General features: G+C 37.1%; 1 protein-coding gene across 1 annotated transcript in view; it reads left to right on the top strand.

Annotated features, from left to right (window-relative positions):
• The window catches only part of KDM7A (lysine demethylase 7A), a 67596-nt gene extending 48079 nt beyond the window's left edge, over window positions 1-19517 (top strand). The window contains exons 14-20 of the mRNA XM_034062854.1: window positions 417-574; window positions 4629-4726; window positions 6976-7124; window positions 7256-7464; window positions 9585-9670; window positions 10822-11095; window positions 11787-19517. Of these exons, the coding sequence (XP_033918745.1) occupies window positions 417-574; window positions 4629-4726; window positions 6976-7124; window positions 7256-7464; window positions 9585-9670; window positions 10822-11095; window positions 11787-11881 (1069 nt within the window). The 3' untranslated portion in view covers window positions 11882-19517. The remainder of the gene's footprint in view (window positions 1-416; window positions 575-4628; window positions 4727-6975; window positions 7125-7255; window positions 7465-9584; window positions 9671-10821; window positions 11096-11786) is intronic.
• Window positions 19518-21673: the final 2156 nt, after the last annotated feature.

Genomic DNA, 21673 nt, shown 5'->3' with positions numbered 1-21673 from the left:
TAAATTCCTTTCTACCGGTAAGATTTGTGTTAGGAATACAGAGGCAATGTGTTGTTGTCTGTTGTGTCTGCTGTCCCCTAGTGGAGCCAGGGTTATGAAGTGAAGAGTAGGAGATTCTACGCATGTTCCTTTGTTACAGCATTTCGTTCAGTAGCTCTGTTGGGTTTGTACTGGAGGGAGAGCTTCGAAGTAGAAATCGTTTGTATCCATCTAATTAAGGTGATTCTCATTAACAATATTCTGTTGCAAAGCTTCACATCTTTATGGAAATGCCAGTTGTACAGGGAGTAAAACAGGAGTATGTACAATTCATAATGAGGAAATGAGCATGTATCTTGAGAGCATGTTGTAAATAATGAAAGGAAAACAATTTCTTCAGGTTTGTAAGAATAACATGATTTTTTCTTGTGAGACAGAGATGAGAGACGCCCATTTACAGATCGAAGTCTTTACACAGCAGATAGTGAAGATGAAGATGACAGGACAAGATCAAAAAAGACGACTGTTAAGGTAGAAGACCAGCCCTCAGGGTTTGAGGGAGAAGGGAATGCAGATGCCCAGAAACCACTGAACAGTAAGCTTGTCTCTAAGTCCTATCAATTGAACATTTTGATGATCTTGAGGGTCGAACTATTGGGAAATCTGACTGGAATTTTACCAAAGTATGAAGGGGATTAACTAATAGATCAGAGAAGTGGTGTTAGAAGTTACAACAAAACATCTGTCAAATACTGTATGTCTACTGAAGAAGGTAACAGGATAGAGCTGAAAAGTAAAACTCACCTTTTTATGTCAGTTCCATCTTGAATACTATGGACATCATTTTTCAGAGTGGAGGTTTAATTGGTGTTCTGGATGATAATTTTTTCTTTTTGGTCTGTTTCATAATGTAAGAATGCTGTTTTTTCTTGACCAAAATATACTTCAGTGTGAAAAGTTCATCACATCATTCGCTGGAGAATAAAAGATGCAGCTACTTTTAAAACTATCTTATATTTAACTTTTCTGCTCCATTTGGTGATTACATACTTAGTCATGCAATTTTGTATGTTTAGCTAGCAAATAGGTTTATTCCATGCAGGTGATCAAACATAAATTATCATTACTATAATCCTATACTTTTAATCATTGCAGTAGTCTGGAAGGTTGGGCAAGAATTTAGATTATCTGTGAAATACTTTAACCCCACTTTCCAATACTTCTTAATTTTCTTTCACTAAGAATTAATCTTTTTTGGTCTTTCTGTAGCCTCAAGCCATCTTGCCATATGTTCAGCAAAACTGATCACGCAGTGAATTAGCAAAGTATCACTATGGAAAGCCTGCTTTCAGTGCCTATTTTCAATAGCACTGTCGTGGACAGTGACAAATTGGTCCTTGACATAGCTGTTCAGCTCTCTGTTTAATTATAAAAGTCACATCCTTTCATGGTAGAGTGTACAAGGGCTTGGAGAATATGTATTAGGAAGCAGCTCAACACTTAGGAGATAATAAGACTCCTCTAGAGACTTACAGTTGTCTTATTTTCCCATACAACAGTGTGTAACAACATTTGAATCCATTGTCAGCCTGGATAAAATATTTGAATATTTTCATTAACAAAGCAATTTTTAATCTTTGTTGACTGGTTCTAAAGGTCACAGAGGACAGTAATGAAAAATTTGCATGGGAAAGAGGTGTCTCTTGTGTGCTCATGAACCAACAAGGCAAATGGCTTGTGGATTGAAGGCTTAGGAATATGTGGTGTTTCTCAACTTTCAAAATTAAACTAAGTAAACTTAGCTAAAGTAATTTTAAAGTAAGTTTTACACTTAAAGATTAAATCATACAGAGAAATGGTAGATTTTCTTGTTGCTTTTATTTGATACTGAATGAGAGAGAGGAAAAAAAGAAAGAGAAGATACCCTTCAGCAAAGAATTCCACAAAAGGAACTACCTGTTTCTATAACAGCTGCCACCTTCCGTTGTTTTCACTGGGACTTAAGCCAAGAGGCAAAGTCCACAGAGAGATGCCTTTAAACAGATTAAGTTCTATGTATCTTTGCATGTCATGCCAATATCCTGGTTCTCAATGGTGACCCAGTGTTATCAGAGAGACAAAGATAAGTGCTGTGCTTAATAGAGCAAGATACTTTGTGTGGATGAAGAAAAGGTGTATTTTGAATTCACAGTAGCTTAGCTTGATCTTGCAGATAACAGCTGCTTTCATTCATCCCATTTCTGGAGTATTTCTCCTAGTCCCTGAAAGCATGCAGAGTCATAACTTTTCTGAAAGAGGCAGTAATCCAAAGGAAAATTCATCAGAGCTATATAACTGTATTTTCTGTATCATGCATGCTGTTGTTTATCTTAGAATCTTGTTTGCCATTTTGAACTGAGCTGAAGGCTTGAGTGATCATCAGAAAACCCTGAAGGTTTTTTTTGAGCTACAGTAATTCAGAATATTAATTTCATTGTCATCTGTTGAGCATTGCTTTATTTAGCTTAACTTCATATACAGTGCTCTTGCTAATTTACCGTGTTCCTCACAGTTCTTTCTGATGCTATCTTAAGGTTAATTAGTCTTCGTTAGATTTTGGTCCCAACTGTTCATTTTATTCACCTTCTGAGAACCTGTCTTATTCTTGGCTTACTTCTGACTCTACAAATAATTACCACTTATGCAGTTCTTAGTAATTAATAATACACCTTGAAATGTATTTGATGCCTATTTGTGAGCTTTGCTACAGTCTACATTAGGAACAAAGTCCTACTAGAATTGCAGTGTATATACAGAGTTACGGGTACATCTTTTATACTTGCATAATTAGTGCATGATGAAGAATTGCATTCTGTTTATGTTGTTTCATATGAAACTATGCTGAAAGCAAACCAACATTTTAACCTTACTGGTCTTCATTCCAGAACTAATGTCTGATCTGTGTTGGTTTGCTTTCAACATAACTTCATGTGAAACTATAACTACTTCAAAAAAACATGAAAAAATTATGTTGCCTTCTTTATCCACTACTTTCTTGACCCACATTCGTAAATTTATTTTACTTGGCTTTTCTCCAAAAATCTTTTCCTAGTTAAACTGCATGCTGTAGTCTTTCACAGATTTGTACTTAATCAAGCTTTCTGACAGCAGCCTTGACACAGGTATACATATAGGCCATTGATCTTGAGCCTTGGATTTCAAATGCTTACAAATGTGTTTCCTACTCGTGGTTGTTTTGGACATATGCTGTCTTTTAAAAGTACATGCTTCTTTAAGTGGCTCAGCTACTTCATGTTTGAGCTCTTTCAGCACTTAAAAAAGTAAACCATGTGGACTAGGTGATTGATTTGATTGATTGCTTTGTCATATGCCAGTGTTCTTGATGTCTATTTTGACACCTCATTCTCTGAGTAGTACTTTTTCTTACTGCTATCGAAAAGCATGTCTAAGGTTCGTATTTCCTCTTCTCCTCTTCAGGTGTTTCTGTGATAAAAACTTATGCAAGTATGTTGTGTATTATCACAGTAATATTTTCATCTTTGAAGAGGTCTGCATTTTAACCCTGATTGGCAGCTCTGTAGTAGCACAGAACAGGCAGAATATGCCAGTAAATTGTAATGCAAAGTAAAACTGCAAGTAATGAAATGAGTTTTTACCTTTACATCAGTTAATATCCTCTGACTTCCATGTTCTAGTGTTTCTGTAGAACTGCCTTTATTTTAAACAAGGAAATTCCAGGTTCAGAGGATCAAAAACAAAGTAATATTGGAGATTACTTCTGATTAATTTTTTCCGAGAGCCACTTCTCTGCCTCGAGCCTGGATAAAAATCCAAGAGTTGTACAAGGTAGCGTCTATGGAGAATGTACTCTGTGGGAGAGAAAAAATACATGCTCCTGCCGCACCTGATTTCTCTTCCTCTGGCTTCATCCAGTTAAGGAATCCCAGAATCACATAATTCCAAGGGTTGGAAGGGACCTCGAAAGATCATCTAGTCCAACCTCCCTGCAAGAGCAGGGTAACCTAGAGTACATCACACAGGAAATTGTCCAGGCGGGCCTTGAATATCTCCAATGTAGGAGACTCCACAACCTCCCTGGGCTCTGTCACTCTTACAGTAAAGAAGTTCTTCCTGATGTTCACGAGGAACCTCCTATGCTCTAGTTTACACCCATTGCCCCTTGTCCTATCGCTGGATATCACTGAAAAAATCCTCACTCCATCATCCTGACACCCACCCTTTACATATTTGTAAACACTGATGAGGTCACCCCTCAGTCTCCTCCAAGCTAAAGAGACCCAGCTCCCTCAGCCTCTCCTCGTAAGGGAGGTGTTCCACTCCCTTCATCATCTTTGTGGCTCTGCGCTGGACTCTTTCAAGCAATTCCCTGTCCTTCTTGAACTGGGGGGCCCAGAACTGGACGCAATATAATCCAGTCAGTAACTTGTGGAGTTTTTTGGTCAAAAGTAAGGATGTCACTAGACTTCTAAACAAACTTGGCTTGTGAACTGAATTAGTGTTTGGAAGTCCTTTTGTCTACAGACTGTTAAAAACTATAAATATGTTTCTAGTTCTTTACTTCCAAAATAACAGTTAAATATTATATGTAATAAATGTTGGGTCTTACATTTCAATTTTTCTCCCCACAGTGTTCTTTGAAAGTGTGAAATCAGAACTCAGGAATGGATCCTCAGAGTACTCTGATATTTCTGATTCAGAAGAATCTGAGCCTGATTGCACTACACAGGTACAGCTAGAAAAAGTCACAAAAATTAACAAAGCAATTAAATATAATTTTGCTCACTCACTTCAAATTCATCTGGTCAAAGTTTATCTTAAAACAGCAACATCAAAGCATTTAATTCTGGTTGAAGATAATACCTCGGACTCACGGCTCTGCCATATTCATTTATTCTAATGTTGAGAAAAATTACAAGATATACTGTCTTGAGTCACAGTTTGTGATCTTTGGCATTAAAGTAGGGCTGGCAGAGGATGAGCCATGCTCTGGAACATGTAAACTCTGAAAAAAGTAAGATCCTAGTTGCTCTGTTCATTTATTCCATAACAAGTCTAAATTTCATCATTAGAATTATGAGTAACTACCACATAGTTTTATTTTAGACCATGGTTAAATGGAAACAATCTATAGGCCTTCAGTTTTCTTAAATAAGCTTAAGTGGTAAATCCTATTGGGTTGTTTTAGAATACTTGAAATGAATCGGAATCCTCCATTTGAGGGTCTAAATTCCAGTGATTTCCTTACAAGTAAATGCAGTATAAATACACATGTATGTATGTGTATATATATTTACACCATGCATTTTATTACAACTTTTAGTATTTAGAGATTTCTTATGTGTCTATATGAACTTTTTAATGATTTTTTCCCTTGCAAAATTGTGCTCTGACTTAATATTTTCAATTTTATTAACAGTAAAGTGCTGATAGTGTGGAATGATTACTTCAGACTTTTGTTCTGTGCTTGTGGAAAGTGAATTCTTTGGTCTTTCTTTCAATCATCTGCCTATTACAAGACATTACAAGAAATCTTCATACTGTTTCCACAGTGGTCAAAATTTATTTTTAGTATTTGTTGTCTTCTATCATTACCTTATCTAGATGTTGGAATAAGTGATAGGAACCTTCATGGTGTGGCTTCTGGTTTCCTAAACTGTGTTGTCAGCAGGTTTCCTTTTTTAACACACAGAATCAATAGTGTTCAAAATCGATACATTTCATCTTCACAGGGGAATGCAGCCAGTTTTGGTTGATGTCACCATAGAGTTAAATGTTTTATATTAATGCCATTTACTCTCTTGGTTCTTTTTATATTATTCTGCTTCTTAATTTCTAATAGTATCTAATGGAATAATTTTTCAGCATGTTTAAATTTGTCTTTTCTAATGATATATCCAAAATTAACTGTCTTGGTAGCTCCTGTAAATCCTTATGTTTTTGTATTGCACCAAAGAAGGTCTTAACAAAACAAGATAATAGCTTTATTAACATTGAGTCATAGTTATAATTTAATTGCCCCTTTGTATCACTTTCTGAGTGTCAAAGATTAACAAGCTACTCTTATAAATGAAGCTATTGTATACAAACATCCCTTGGTGATATGAGACACTTCATTCATTCTAGTTCCATTTTTGGTGATAGGGATAGTGGTGTCCCTCTTGAAGGATTATGATTCCTCCGTGTTCTGATCTTCTACTTTCAACACTTTGATTTAATGTCATGTATATTCCTTGGCTTGAGAAAAAATGAAAAATAAAAAAATTGTGCCATTCTCTGTCCTTGCTAAAAATAGATTAGTCTGAATTACCAAGACTGAGCATATCCATCGTAGCCCTTGCTTCATGTAAAGGCATATTGAGTCACATATGGTTATTCCACTTTTGAGAAGCTCCTTCGTATACAATCTGTAATCTCAGCAGGAGCTGAGAGGCCCTTTCATTCATGAAAAGAGGCTGTGCCACTGTAAGAGAGGCAACAGCTGTTGTGTGTCTGTTCCTGCTGTGTTCTGGATTTACCTGAGAGCTTCTGTCACTCATCAGAGAGATGCTGCTGCTGCAAGTTATTATTTTTGTGAGAGAAGGAGTCAGAAACATTTATGTGGGGAAAGGATGTATCCCATTATATGTAATAGGCATCAGTTCTGGTTGCTGCTTGGAACCATAATTCCACATGTTTCCCTCTACTTTCAATATCAAAGATAACAATAATCAATGCTATCTTTAAAGAGAATACAGTGATTTGTGTGTGGTTTAATGTGTGTGGTGTTTATATTGTTGGATCATGTACTCAAGCAGTGTTACAAAATTGGGATGTCCAGTCCCTCAGTGCTGTATTCAAGTTAACTCATTCTGAATACTGTATATATAAAAAAGTTGGACCTGGAAGCTTTTGAACTTTTTACTTAGCAAAAATTAAGGTAGTGTTTTTATTTAGCATGCATGGGACCATTCTAGATACTGTTTCCTCTTGTTTCAGCAGAAGGATTCCTCCACAGAGGAGTCAGAAAGCTCAGGTGATGAAGAGAAACAGGAAGTAACATCGAATTTCAAAGAGGAATCTAAGGTCACAAGAGACCTCTATCAAAATACCCAGAAGCCATCCAGAAATGAAACTCCCAGTAAAAAGTAAGCACACTGTGGGCATTTGTTTTTAAAATGTTAGAGCATTTCACACATTCATGGTCCTGCTTCATACCAGTATAAAAATCATTCCTTCTGAGAAATTTTAACTGCTTAATACATCTTTATTTTTCTAGGGAATGTCCTACCTCGACAAGTACAGAAGAAGAAGCTATTCAGGGCATGCTTTCTATGGCAGGATTGCACTATACTACATGTTTACCAGGTCATACTCAAAGCACAGACTGCACAGATAAAAGAACCTCTCTTCAGGAACACAGAAGCTACCCCAGGAGTCGGCATAAAGACAGACAGCCATCTCAGAGCCACAAAACAATTGAATGTGGTAGGTATCTGAACTAATGACACTGCTGCTCTCTGACCTTGGAGAAATGAATCAGAATAAGGACTTAAAGTTTCATTTTTTAGATCTGTAGAGAAGTTTTTACATAAATGGTATTTTCACTTGGGTTTGTTTTGGTTTTTTTCTCGTTTCTTTTAAATAAAAAGTAAATGTTACTTCTGAAAACTTGGGACTAACTTAACTTAAGCAGTCATCAGAATAGGTCTTCTAAATTTTGCTATCTAAAAGCTTTGTGGCATCTGTACAAGAGTGGCAAAGTTATGACTAAATTTAAAATGTAGTCTCCTTATTGAAAGTGTAATTCCTTCTGAAAAGATTGGCACAGCCTTCATGGTTGCAGCTTTCATGGTATGTGTGTTACTTAGATATCCATAGGAATCTGCTGGTGATTTTTCATGCCTTTTTGGAAGGCATATTTGGCTTTACTCCTGAAATTCTGGTATGAATGCAATACATTAAAGGAGACTCTAATGTTGAAGAGGAGAATTCAGTAGTAATTTTTTTGACAGTGGCATTTTTGATGTCTGTGGAAAATGGACATCTGTTAAATGCATTTTGGGAATGACAGACAGCAGAACATTAATGCTAATCCCCTCAGAAGAGTCAAAATAACTTCTTGGAACAGAGAGGAAAAGAGTAGGCCTGTTTGAGAATTCTTTGCTGGAGAAGGAAATGGAAGAGGATTATAGCTTTGCTGATGTAAAACAAATAGAATCCCACCAACAAATAGGGTGCTAATGCAAAGAACTAATATTATATGGGGTTTTGATAACAGGAAAGCCTAATGTGATGTCAGGATCTGTGTTCTGGTAATTGAGGCTGTATGTCCTTAAAACCCACCAACCAAATAAATAAATACAACTACCACCACTTAGAAGCAACCCAAACAAACACATACAGTGTCCTTTCATCTTTGTAACTTTATGAAAAGCATAATATCCAGGTTTCTAAATTGTGGTGGGTTGACTCAGGCCAGCAGCTAAGCACCCATGCAGCCATTTGTTCTCCCACCACCACCCAGTGATGGAGAGAACAGAAAGAGCAGAAGTGAGAGGATCCATGGATTGACATAAAGACAGTTTAGTAAGTGAAGGAAGGAGGAAAACAGTGTTGCAAAGGCTGTCACTTACCACCTCCTGCAAGCAGATGGATGCCCAGTCAGTCTCTGAACAGTGACTACCTTGAAAGATTGCCTTTCACCCAAGCCTCTTTCTCTACTCCAGTTTTTATTGCCAGGCATGGCTTTACATTGTATGGAATATTCCTTTGCCCAGTTCAGGTCAGCTGTCCTGGCAGTGTCCCTTCCTAATCTCTTGCCTGTCCTTAGGCTGCTTACTGCTGGAGGTGGAGTGGGAAAAGAAAAAGCTATGACATTGTGCAAGCACTGTTCCAACAGCGGCCAAAACTCTGGTGTGTTACCAACACTGTTTTACCCACAAATCTCAAATACAGCACCATATGGACTGTTCGGAAAAGAACTCCTTTCCAGACAGGCCCAGTACATGTGTCAAACACCATGGGTGTAAAGATGAAACTGTGCTGCTTAGCTGGCAGGTTTTGCAAAATCTTTCAGACTCTAAATTCAGATTGAATTGGTGTCTTGGGGTATGTTTAATTTTACAAGTTAGTTGTACTGTAAATGAGTTTTCAACATGGACACTTCTTCTATAGGCCTGTTAGCATAGATCTTTCCTATATTGTACCTGAATAGCAAGCACATCAGAAACAGCACAGTAATACCTGAGAATTAAATGTACATCATTGCATGAACTCGTGATGCAAATTCATGCAGAAAAACGTGTAACAAAGTGGGCAAGCTGTATCCAACATCAGTACTTTAAATTAGAATGATTACATTTGTCTGACCTTCTTCCTGTTGCTGTAAGGATCTTTAATTAGGTGTATTTATTGTGCAAGGTTGTTTTCTTAGTTTAAGGTGTAGAACCAAGCAGCTCTGACAACTTATTTTATATCTAGGAACTCTTTTCCATTGTATTTTCTTTCTTTCTTGTTTTGAATGTAAAGTCATTCAAATACATAGTTAATTGTGCATTCCTAGTTACTGATTTTTAAAATTTAAGCTTGTTGGAACTTCTTTTTAGGTAGGTCTGTGAAGGAAGAGGAAGGAGACTTGGGGACTTCAGCATGGGCTAGACACCTGAATGAAACTTCAAGGATTACCCCTCAGGTAAAGCAATACTTTAAACATTTTGAACCACTTTTTATAGGTAAAGGAGATCCTGAAGTTGTAAGTGCAGAAAAATTGTGGACCAGTCTTTATTGCATATCTGAAAAAAGATACTTCTGGTCTCGTAACCAAGTATTGTTTTTGTCATGCCTTTTTCATTGTTGCTGTTTATATTTAGTTTATATTTCTTTTTTCCCTCCTCCTTCAAACTCTGTTCTGCCATAATGGCTCATATTAAGATGCTCAGGGCACTATTTTTGAGAAAAACCCCCAAACAACAAAACCAAAAAAAGCCTCTCTCCTTGATAAAAAAAAAAGTGTGAATTTACCTTCAGTTTAACTGGGGGAGCACTGTATTGTTTATTCATTGTTGCTCCCAACCAGAGCATCAGAACAAGTGGAACCTGTTGATAGTATAGGTACTTGTTTAGGAAATTGGTACTGCCAAACTTACACAATCTTTCAACAGCCAGCAGGTAGGAATATTTTTGCTTTCTGATGTCCAGGTGAAATGCAGCAAGAAATACATAAATGAAAGTTTGTGTGTCTTACCCTGAACATTTTTAGTATTTTAAAAGTTCTTATATGTATTAGAACAATTAAATAGAACAATTAAAGTTGCAAAATAACACTGCTACATAACAGTTGTTTTTTAACTGTGTGCTTTGAAGTGTTTTTTGGTAAGAATATCAAACTACATGATACCCTTACGGTTTCTGTTTCCCGTTTCCCAGTTTAGCTTCTCTTCTCTCATCAGCTGAATATTGGAAACAACTTTCCTATTTGCATAGTCAGTGGTTATGGTATGGCTTGCTGTAGTGGCCAGTTTAATCAAGAGCAATTGCATTTGTTTTGATGACCGCAAATCAAAACCAGAAAGTAGAGAATCTGAGTATACTAGTATGTGTAATTAATCTATAGCATTGCTCATAAGTGCATATGGAAAAGCACAGAGATACCCTAGATTGTATCTATCTTTAGGAGGTATCTAAAAGCTATATAGAAGAAATAATGGAATAATAAAGTGGTCAGACAGTGGTATAACTAAAATACCTTTTTCAAAGATACAGTAGTATAATTAGAAAAAAGAGTAAAGTTGTAGCCAGAAGGTTTTAACTTCCACTTTTTTCTTCTCCTCATTTCCATACTAGGATACAAATAAAACTCAAAAATATATCAAGAAAGAGGGTACATCAGAAGCTAATCATAAGGTTCAGGAAAACAGAAGTATAGTCCACAACAACAGCTTGAGTTTTCAGCATGGGAAGTATACACGAGACTCCAGTCTAATTCAAGAATGTCGTCTGAGTGATGGCAGCCTTAGCCCTGACAGGCTGTATGGTGAAACATCCTTGTCTGTACCGCTTCATCCAACAAAGAGGCCAGCATCAAACCCACCCCCTATCAGCAACCAGGCGACAAAAGGTAATTTTTATCTCTGTCCTGTTGCCAGACTGAAAAACAGACTAGGGAAAGGAGCTTGTAGATCTCAAAAAGAGCTGTTAGAAAAAAAGACAGGTTTAGACCTTGAGGAAGGACACAAAATGGGCATCCTGTGGACACAAATTTTGGTATAGAATGTGTAAGGCGGAATTAAGAGAGATCTGACTGGGTGTGTGGCCAGTTAAAACTTTCGTAACTGCCATTGTCCCTCAGCAGGTGTACCTGTTATGTGTTTATTACAGGGAACAAAATCACAACTGTACTTTGAAACACTGGCCTCAGGTTTGTTTATCAAAGTTTAAAAGACCTGACACTTCAAAAAATAGTCTGATCTTGCTATTTAGTTTTTAGTTTCTAGATTAATTACAATAATTTAATTAAGGGAAATAACTTCAGCAAAACTCAGAAAGATTTGTTTAGATTCTTCCCTACCACATCTACTGCCCTTCCCTAGACTGGAAATGTTCATGAATAATATAAACACATTGTGATAATGTAACTTTAGGTAGAGTTTAAGGAAGACAGTTCCTGTTTTGTTACATTTCTGAATCCCTGTTTGTTTGCTCCTGAAAATTTTGTTTCAGCTTGAAAGCTGGGTTTAATCTTTGTTCTAAGGTGATAAAAATTTGCTCTGATTGAATTCCTGATTGAAGTACTTGATTTCCTTTTTCAGGCAAACGTCCAAAGAAAGGAATGGCAACTGCTAAACAGCGCCTTGGGAAGATCTTGAAGCTGAACCGGAATGGCCATGCACGCTTCTTTGTCTAATGTAGCTGCTACTTCTACTACTGCTGTCTTTCCTACACAGACCAGTATTGAGGTCAACAGAGCCTGGAGCTGCTGTTATTCCTCTGCTTGAAGCAGACTTGCATGTACCATATAAAACACTGCCTGATGAACAAAAATAAGAAAGGAAAAAAAAGCAAAACACACACACAAAAAAAAAAACCAACCCAATGCTGCATTTTCACTGTGCCACACCTGCTCAGCAATAACCATATGGGAATGGGGAAATCTTCAGAGAGACATGGACTGTGAGAAATAGTCTCTCATCAGGGCTTGAATATCATTTGTTGCTGGTAGTTTCTGATCTATTAATGAGGGGAAGATGATGAAGGTGGTTTATCAATAATTTATTTCTGATAGATTTTTGACAACTTTAAATTCATTTAAGAAACTATTTATTTGGAAGACTTTTTTTTGTGGGGTTGTTAATTTAGATTTAAGAATGTGAAAGTTTTTAATTGTTTTGATAATGTATGTTTGGTGCAGTGGAGAGCCACATTAATTGTGATTAGTCTGGACTCCTAAATTTGATATTCAGGTTGTAGTCTTAAATAGGGATGAGATTCATTATTAATTATTTTTAAATTAAGGCATATGGAATCTTTTTTTTTTTTCCTGCTTTTTGTGAGCTATTGGCTGGGCTTCTGTTGACTTGCAAGTTGCATATTCTCTGCCAGCTTGATTATACCTGTCCTCTTAAATGCAGATTTATTTATTTGACGGACTAGAAGAGACTCCTAATGACAGAAGAATCTTCTTCTGTTAGTCCAGTAGCTAACTTGTGTTAAACTGCACCCCTTTTCTCCAAATTGGAGTTCGTACTTCTCTTCCTGATGATCTGTCTGTGATGATGGTCTTTTGCAAAAAGGCTCCCTGAAACTGTATTTGTACAGGTTATTTAGGAGTTGGTAGAAAGGAGGAAAAATTAATGCATCTTTTTGGAGGAATGGGAGTATCAGTTAAGATAAATGTTTCTTCAGAACAATTACTCTGAAATAACTCATAAGATACACAGTGCAGTCTTAAGATTTGCGTATTACTTAATGTAGCATGGAAGAAGCATTAAAGTATTGTACTTTAAACACATTTTACTGAAGAGACAGGAAGGCAGGAAATGTGTTCCTTTCAAAGCTGGGTGAGACAGCCAGTTGAAAGTCTTAACTGGTGCATATATGAGCATTAAGTAGCTTACTGGTATCAGAATGATCATTTGTGTCAGGCTTCATACAGAGCTGATAGCAAATGCCAATTCTGAATTATTGTAAATAATTTTGATTTTAAATTTGTATTTTTCTGTAATATAAAATTAAATATTTAACTTTTGGGGGATGGGGGTGAAAGCGGAAAGGGGAACTTTTACTTGATTCTGGAAATAGGGCATTTTGTGGGGTCCAGCCAAAACGTAAAGATTAATGTGGTAGGAGCAACAATATTGTTGGTTGGAGTTTTTTTGCTTGCCAAGAGTAAAAGTACTCAGGCATAGCTATCAAAGTAATTGAATTGATTAACTTTTCTTACCAGTTTTTCCTTCCTCCATATTCTATGCTGGAATAGTTTTCTCTTCTTGTAATTTAAAAACAAATTCAGTTGGACTTTCCTGAATATTTGTGCAGCTTTTAATCTGGGCTAGATTATGAATGCTTTTACAAATATATGGAAATAGTTTTAATGTCAGGTGGTTTTGTTGCAGGGCCACTGCACTATGTTTCTAAATTGAGAAACATCAAAACGTAATGCAACTGCAAATAAGTCAGGTAGCTTTCATGGCTTTACTTCCTCTGGAGCATTGCTCTGACTTTGTAGTTCTGTGTGTGTAGGTATGGGTGACCTTTTTTTAACCTTTTGTTTGCAAATTATGGGTTCACACAAGCATGTTTTCAGGTTTGGGTTTGATTGGGTTTTTGTTGTTGTTATTGTTTTGTTGGTTTTTTTTTTCTTAATTTAATGCAAGCTCTCAGCCTTCTTTAGCCTATGGGGAACAGAGGTAGCAAAGGACTTCTAAAAAGTAGAAGATAAGCTAAGAGGTACTCCACAGGGGCTGAAAGTGACTGTTAAGTACTTGCTGTTCTCAGGTGCTGTTTTCCAGATGGAAATATATAAAAGAGAATATTTTAACTATCTGCTAATATGTTCTCACCAAAGCAAGTCAAAGAAATAAACTGTGTATATACCCTCTGTGCTGAAGCTTGAGCAAATGGATTAATGCCTGCCAGGCTTTGGGAACTGTTTTAGCTTTAGCGTATTGAACCAAACTGTTTCGTTCTTGCTGGCTGTATAATTTTTCAGAATAGAAAATTGCAGTTTAAGGCTGCAGTCAGATTCAGAGCAGAATGAAGAATGAGCTTTCTCTCTTTCAAGGCAGATTTTTGAGAATGCTTAAATAGAAGTATGCCAGAATAGAATCTGGAGCAAGGAACTGTAAAATATGGAGTATGCTTTCTTGTACATGTGACTGGCTTATACAATGTCTCTTCTCTAACCATCCACATTATTTATCTGTATCTTACTTATTGGAACATAGATGTGGCTGGACCCATATATATCATTTCTTCTTAGGTTTATTCTTTCTTTACTTTCTACCTTTTGTGTTTTAGAGTGGGTTTTTTTTTTGTTTTTTCTTTTTTTTCCAAAGTGGCTCTCCACTGTCATCAGTTTTATGTAATAGCCTCTTCACAGGCTGTCAACAGGCAGAGGTTCATTCCCGTTTTCTTCAGATATCAGTGCTTCCAGTAGAAGTTAATTCTGATGTCCCACCTCAGAACAACTAATTTAAAAGAAATTGCTGTGATAAGCAGTATAAAAAAAAATGTTGGGGGGAGGGGGAGGAATAAAAAGAAAAAAAAAATGGGGGGAGGAGACAGGGGGAAGTCTCCTGGTAGCTCATGAAGAGGATGTGGTGACCTCACTCGTTTTGTGTACTTGTATGTAGGGATATTTTTATTGTGTTCTAGATGAAAACACTACTGCACCAAGCTTTCTGTAGATGGACTGAACCCTGTGTTGTTGTAGTGGAGAGAAAAAGCCCTATTTTTTAACTTGCTGTCTCACTTGGGGTGGAAGAGGGAGGGAGTAGGGAACACTGACTGGACAACCAAGATAATTAAGCCTGCTGTGGTAACTCATTTGCAAGGATAATCTTTTTTGAAAAGTCAGAGAACTTGGATTTGGCATAAAACTTAATATCTTTATTTTGTAGACAGAACAGTGGGACATGAAATATCATAGAGGTTTTCCCATTCTCTTAAGTTCTCAAGTTCCTGCAATCGGAGAAAAAAAACAAAATAGAACCAGGAAAATGGAAAGACCACCTAGAAAAAAAACTGTATCAAAGACTCTTCCAGCAACTTTCCCTTTTCTTCTAGTATACTTGCTAATAAACCCTGGCTACAAGGTAGCCTTTGTTGACCTCTGAGGTAGATTACCTATGCAACCTGTAATACTCCACATGAATCCATTCTTAAAGACAATTTTGCAAGTGTTAGATGTTGAGAGTTTAAATTATTGCTTTCTGATCACATGGAAGATTTGGGGCCTTTCTTTTTTTGGTAGTTGAAGCACTTGTGTTACCTTTAGTAGACATGGAAGAGAGCACAGTGTCATGATCACATTTTAGAAGCTTCAGCTTTCCCTAGGCTTTGCTATATGGCATAAGCTACCTTCATTCACAAGGCCATAAAGTTGTAAATGTTGAAGGTTTTTGCAGGGTTTCAGAGTTGGAGCTGATGTGAACCTTGCTTTAGTAATTGTGGAAACTAAGAGAATCGAAGCTAGAACAACCTGGTACTACAAGCCTATAACTGTTGCCCTGTTTAGGCTCCACAGGCCCACCTATCCCTTCACATCCCAACCATGATCCCTAAATCTTAATGTCTTTCCAGAGTTTCATTCACGTGATACTTCCAGACCATTAAAAGCTGTTTGTAGCTCTGAGGTTGAGCAAGCCCAGGGCTATTCTTCTACAGAAGAAATGTAAATGGAACCAAGGGCCTTACTGTTTGTGGTTAAACAAGATTAAAAGCTGCAACATCCATTTTTCCAAAAAGAAAAAAATATACCCCAACAAAAAACACCCTAGTAACCCTCTTTGTGGGAGAGTATGAGTGAGAAATCATGCAGTGGATGAGAAATATAAGTAGCACTGATAAGGAAATGCATGTTCTTCATAGGCTGCATTTCTGTTTGGAAAAAAAGACTTTTTCTACTTTTAATATAAATTAAGCCATAAGAGTTTCATGCTGTGGGAAGGGAATGAAAGGGATCACTTTAAGAGATTATATTGATATGTATTGTCACTTCTGCTGGGAAATGTCTATTGCTGCCAATGCTTCGGTGAATCCTTTTTTTGTTTGTTTTTAAAAAAACCCATGGAATTTAAAAAAAAAAGAGAAAAAAAAAGGGGCTAGTTCTTGGCTATATTACTAGTTTTGTAGTAAGGTTTTGCTGGCCTGTTTGTCTTTTCCTCTCCTTTTTCTACTCTTGTAGCCTGATTTCTATCTTTCCTTCTAATGTCTCTGAAAATACTAGCTTGTCTGTCACTAGGGGTCGGTGTATGTGTGTCTTCCTTTTTACAGAAACGCACTACTGTGTTAAGTATTTGGCTGGGAAATGGGATGCTGCAGCTTTAAGAGCATTTTTTTCAATTCATAACAGTATTTCCCATCCTCTTTTGCCTGCAGGCAGGGAAAGTGTATGTACAGTATTTATTTTGTTTCGATTTTACTTTAAATTTGTAAGTTTCTATAAGTAGTTCACATTGATTATTCTAGAGGAGGACAAGTGGCTTTGTTTAAATTTGTATTTGATATTCATAGTTTCCACTTTCTGTACTTTAAAATACTGAAATTAAAAAACCTGTATTGCTTATGTTTTGATTTTAGCACTCTAAAGTGTTTAATTTCTTCAGGCTTCTGCTTATTTGCTTCAGTGTAAATACAGAAAACTGTACAGAATATCTTGAAGAGAAGAACGCTTTTCTAGATCCAACCTCTGTGCCCTTTATTTGTCGCATTTTAAAGAAGAAGTTTTCTGGAGAAATGTGAGAGGGAATATTCTGATACTGTTGTTTGGATTTTTTTAAATTATTTTTTCAAAGTGCAAATCTCATTTCGATGCAAGTTTATTATGTGGCAACTAAATGCGTTTTGTGAAGATGTGTATATTCTTCTTGAATCCTAATATAAAAAGGAGGTGGAAGTGTTTGTTATCTGTCATATTAGAAGATCTAGAACTGTAACAAGGGTGTTAAATTGTATTCTCATGTTCTTGCTCTTGGCTTTTGTTCAGGTTTTTCTCAAGCTACTGATGACTGACTCATCTTTTGATGTGTGCAGTTACTTTACATGTGTACAGTTTCTGGAAGAAGAGATTTCTCTTTCACACTTCTATGTATTTTGTCATACTTGCTTTTATCTTGGGTGACTTGTCTGCTGATATCTCCCAGCACATGTCATCTTCTAGTTTACAGTTGTCAGTGCTCCCTGTTTCGGCTGCATATGGCCAACACACAGTACTGTTTGCATGTGGGTACTGTACTTGGGGGTAATGGAAGCATGATTGTGTTGCACTCCGACTTTGTGCAATGCATTTTCTTCTGCAGACTGCTCCATGCTACTCAACTGCTTCAGTGTTGTGATGGGCAGATGCTTAGATTCCAGTGCTGTTCATTTTATGAGAGCCTTAGATAAATAATGCAGCAATTGCAGTGGAAGAACCAGGTAGCAGAAAATGTTTGATTTGAGCATCCTTTGTGGCTGCTCAGGTTTACTTCTTAGCCTGGCTCTTAGCTTACATAGAATATGTGGTTGACTGTAATGACTAGGAAATCTTTTCATGGACCAGGACTTCATTGTGCCATGTGCTTTACATACAAAGAACAAGAATGCTGACCTCATCAAACTGCTTAAGCATAAGATTAAAATAGTCTAAAAACACCCAACAGTCTAAACCCACAGAACTTACAAACTACAAACTAGTAAGTTCTGTGGCCTGAAGTTTAAAACACAGTGGTGGTGTAGATTTTGGGGGCTGAAACTTCTGTGCTGTTTCAAAAAGAAATTTCATTTGAGTGTAATAAGAAATTGTGAGGAAAAATTATGATGTAAGTGCAGAGGGTGAAGTTTAAATATTTGTATGTCCAGAAAGGAGTTCCTGCTGTATTTTGACATGCATTTGCATCTTTTCAATTAATGTGTTAAAACTGATTTTGAATTTGGTAAGCCAAAGATTTGCCAAAGATCTGAAAGACCTGTTTGTCTGCCAGAGCAACCACCCATTTTGTGAAAGTCTTGATCACTGATTGAGAGCAATGCAGTAACCTATGCATTTCCATCAGACACTCATCTGGATTTGATACACTGAACTCACTGCTCATAATAATGCTTTGGTCTTAAAATAAAGTGATAGACTTAAGAGAGTGCCTCACTGGGCCACAAATACAAGTTTCATACCCACATAAAGACCTGTGTAAGCACCTTTACTATTTGTCCTTTTGTTTTTGCCAACTACATCTGCAGCTTTTCTCTGTGACTGTTGTGTGGTGGATAATAGGTAGGATAATCCACTGGTAAATATGTGAAATGTCTCTAAGTGCTGCTTTAAATGCTACTGGGTAGCCTTCAGCACCTGGAGCTGTATTTCCTTTAGAAGTCAGAGTTTCTAGTTTTTGCTTTTCTGTTTGTGTAGAGTGGGGGAATACTAACCTGGGTTATTCTTCTGTAATGGATAGATGGATTTTAAAGGGTTCAAGGCTACCAAATATGGCAAAAAAAAATTTCCAAAGTCAGGGAGTGTGCAAGATGCTCTTCGTGGTATCTGAAGACTTAACACTGGTTTTGGTTTTCTTTTCTTTTTAATGGATAGTATTCTACTGTGTTTGAGGTAGAGTACCCCTTGTAAAGTGCCTACAAACTTGGTTTTGTGTACATTTCGTGAAGTTCAGCTGTTTCTCCATAGGGCTTGTCATGATCTGCTTAATTTGTAAAGCTGTTGTGGTGGCTCATTAGTTAACAAGTTCAGCCAAGCGTTTTCTTGTTTACTTTGTTTAGATACAACTTTGGATTGATGATGGAAACCTGAGTAGTAGAATGAATATGACAAAGTCAAACATGTTGAGTGTTGGTTTCTGTAGGAACATTTTTTTCATTGTATAGAAGTATTTCTCCTGGGAGCCCTTGAATTTACACTTTTACTGCTGGTAAGTAATGTCAGTTGTCTCAAGCCAAAAGTTAATGAGAACTGAAGCTGTAAAACCAGAATGTTGTTGTTACTCTGATACAACCAGGGATTTTAAATGCCTTTGTTTCTGCAGAGGTCAATGACTAAAGTCTTTACCTGTGAAAGAAATAGCTGATGATCAAGACAATAAATACAAGTCTGTTATTGCCAGAGCTCATAATATTCCACCTAGCAGCCAGCTGATAGGACAGTTTGCTTTGTCTAGACTAAGGTCTGATTTCTCTGAAGCCAATTATATTCAGTCTTTAGAATAAGTACTGCAAGTTTTGAAGAATTGTGTTTGGCTTAATAGATCTATTTATCTGTACTGCTCCTGCTGTATTTGCTTTGGTCTTGGAAAAAGTACTCTTCTTTGAAACATACAAGTCAACTAAAAACCAGTATGCAAAGAGTCTGCTTGTTTGTGATACTTTGCCCCAAAGCTTGTTTCTTGTAAGAAAAGTTTTATTTGCTTCAAGGAGTGTGAGTAAAGTTTCCATTTGGGTTTATTTGGAAGAAACATTTGCCAGTGAATCATACACTTTGGTGGTAAGTCATAAAGGTGCAAGCTGGCTTTCTGTTCTGGTAAAACTAAAAGCCAACAAAACTTAAGGAACTGCTACTCTGGTCTCCTGAAATAGGATCTGGGCTGTGGAAATGTGGTTCAAATAGGCAGCTTCTTTCAGGCTAGTATTTATTTGAAAAAGATACTATATCGTGTTTTTTATTCTTGTTAATTTCTAATTTCAGAGGCTTTGCTTTTTTACAAAAGATCTTTGAATGGAACCATTACAGGTATGGCCCAGTAAGGATTTTCCTCTGCTTGACCAGCACTCATAGAAATTGTTTTGAATTCCATCATGTGATGGTTACTGAAAAGAGCTCTTCCCATGTGGTTAAAGTGCTTTTCCTCAAGAGGCAGCTGACCTCTATGTTCCCACCGAGTTACACCTCTTAAAAAATGAGAGCATTCAGAGACTGTATTTGCCATGCCAACTGCCCTAAAAGTGGTGCCGGAACAGGGTGGCTCAGATTGAGGTTAGCATTGTGTGAAACCTTTTTCTTCTAAGTGCATCCATATTCAGCCCAAGTCCACTGGGAGCGAGGAGAAGAGAAGTCTGTGGGCTGTGCAGAGCGTTCCCGCAAGATGAGTTGATCATATTCTGGACATTGTTGGACAGCTGTGCCTGTCATAAAACTAAGCACCACAAGTGATGCTGAATTGCTGTAGTCTTGGGTGGGAGACCAAGCATTAAATGGGACACGGCATCTGCAGCAGCCCAGAGGAAAGGTGTTGGTGAGATGCTTTGGGAAAACCTGCTCTATAACATACATTTTTTGTGGTTACATTAAATGATTCTAGGCACTGGTTCTGCTGATCCATTTTCTTCAATATTAATAGGATTTAACTTGAAGGCAGAGTTCAGTTTGTATGGAGAGCAGAGATTTCATGTCCTATATCCGAGTTACCCTGTGAGTGAGGTTTGTAGGGAGAAGGGATAGGCATTATACCAACTGACATATTTGGAGAGTGAGAAATTAGTGTAATATTTAACTCTTGTGGGTTAAATGAAAGACATTTTCTCTCCATGCAAACCTTGCTTTGCTTCTGTAGTCCCAATACAGGGCCACTGCTCTGAGCTGATAGCTTACAAACTGTTTTCAGTCATGTTGCCATTAGTAACTTTCTTATTTTAAAGTGCATTTTAAATAGCACTTTACTATAGTAATTGAGGAAAAAAAATGTCATTTGGGTAGATTGAATCCCTAATAGAGATAGTGTCTAAGAGGAGATATCAGCTACCAAACTCCAGTAATCATAGAATCATAGAATAGTTAGGATTGGAAAGGACCTCAAGATCATCTAGTTCCAACCCCCTGCCATGGGCAGGGACACCTCACACTAAACCATATCACCCAAGGCTTCATCCAACCTGGTCTTGAACACTGCCAGGGATGGAGCATTCACTACCTCCCTGGGCAACCCATTCCAGTACCTCACCACCCTAACAGTAAAGAATTTTTCCTTATATCCAGTCTAAACCCCTGAACGTTTGTTGCAACTATGATTAAAGGAGTGTGCTCATTAATCCTTTTACTAAACATGTTAATTGGCAACAAAATAGTGCTGTCAACACTCTTAAAATACTATAAATTTGTTTCCACTTGGTTTGGACACTGGGAGAGTTCTGAATATTTTCTGCACTGATGCTAACTCACTGTCTTTTACAGTTCAGGGATGTAAGGAAAAAAAGGAGTACTATTTTGTGCCAGACTGTTCTGGTTCCTTGAAAATGACTTTAAAAGACTGGGAACAACACAAAAATCCCTGATCTGTTAAACATTCTGTAGAGCCTGTATCTCCAGTCATTAGCTTGAAGCACTAAAGCACAAGTTATAACTTGAGATCTTCCAAGATGCTGTGTTGACTGATCAGATCAAAATATACATAGTGGTAGAGAATAGAAGGGAAATAGTGTACAAAATGAGGTAATTTTTCTTTGTTGGCTGCAGAAAGCTAGGTTTTTCACTGTTTCACCTGCACACGCTGAATGGGTTTAG

This window comes from Melopsittacus undulatus, chromosome 5, assembly GCF_012275295.1.
Source record: "Melopsittacus undulatus isolate bMelUnd1 chromosome 5, bMelUnd1.mat.Z, whole genome shotgun sequence".
Taxonomy (NCBI): domain Eukaryota; kingdom Metazoa; phylum Chordata; class Aves; order Psittaciformes; family Psittaculidae; genus Melopsittacus; species Melopsittacus undulatus.
Note: the sequence above shows the minus strand (reverse complement) of the source record. Positions and strands in the feature narration are given on the sequence as shown.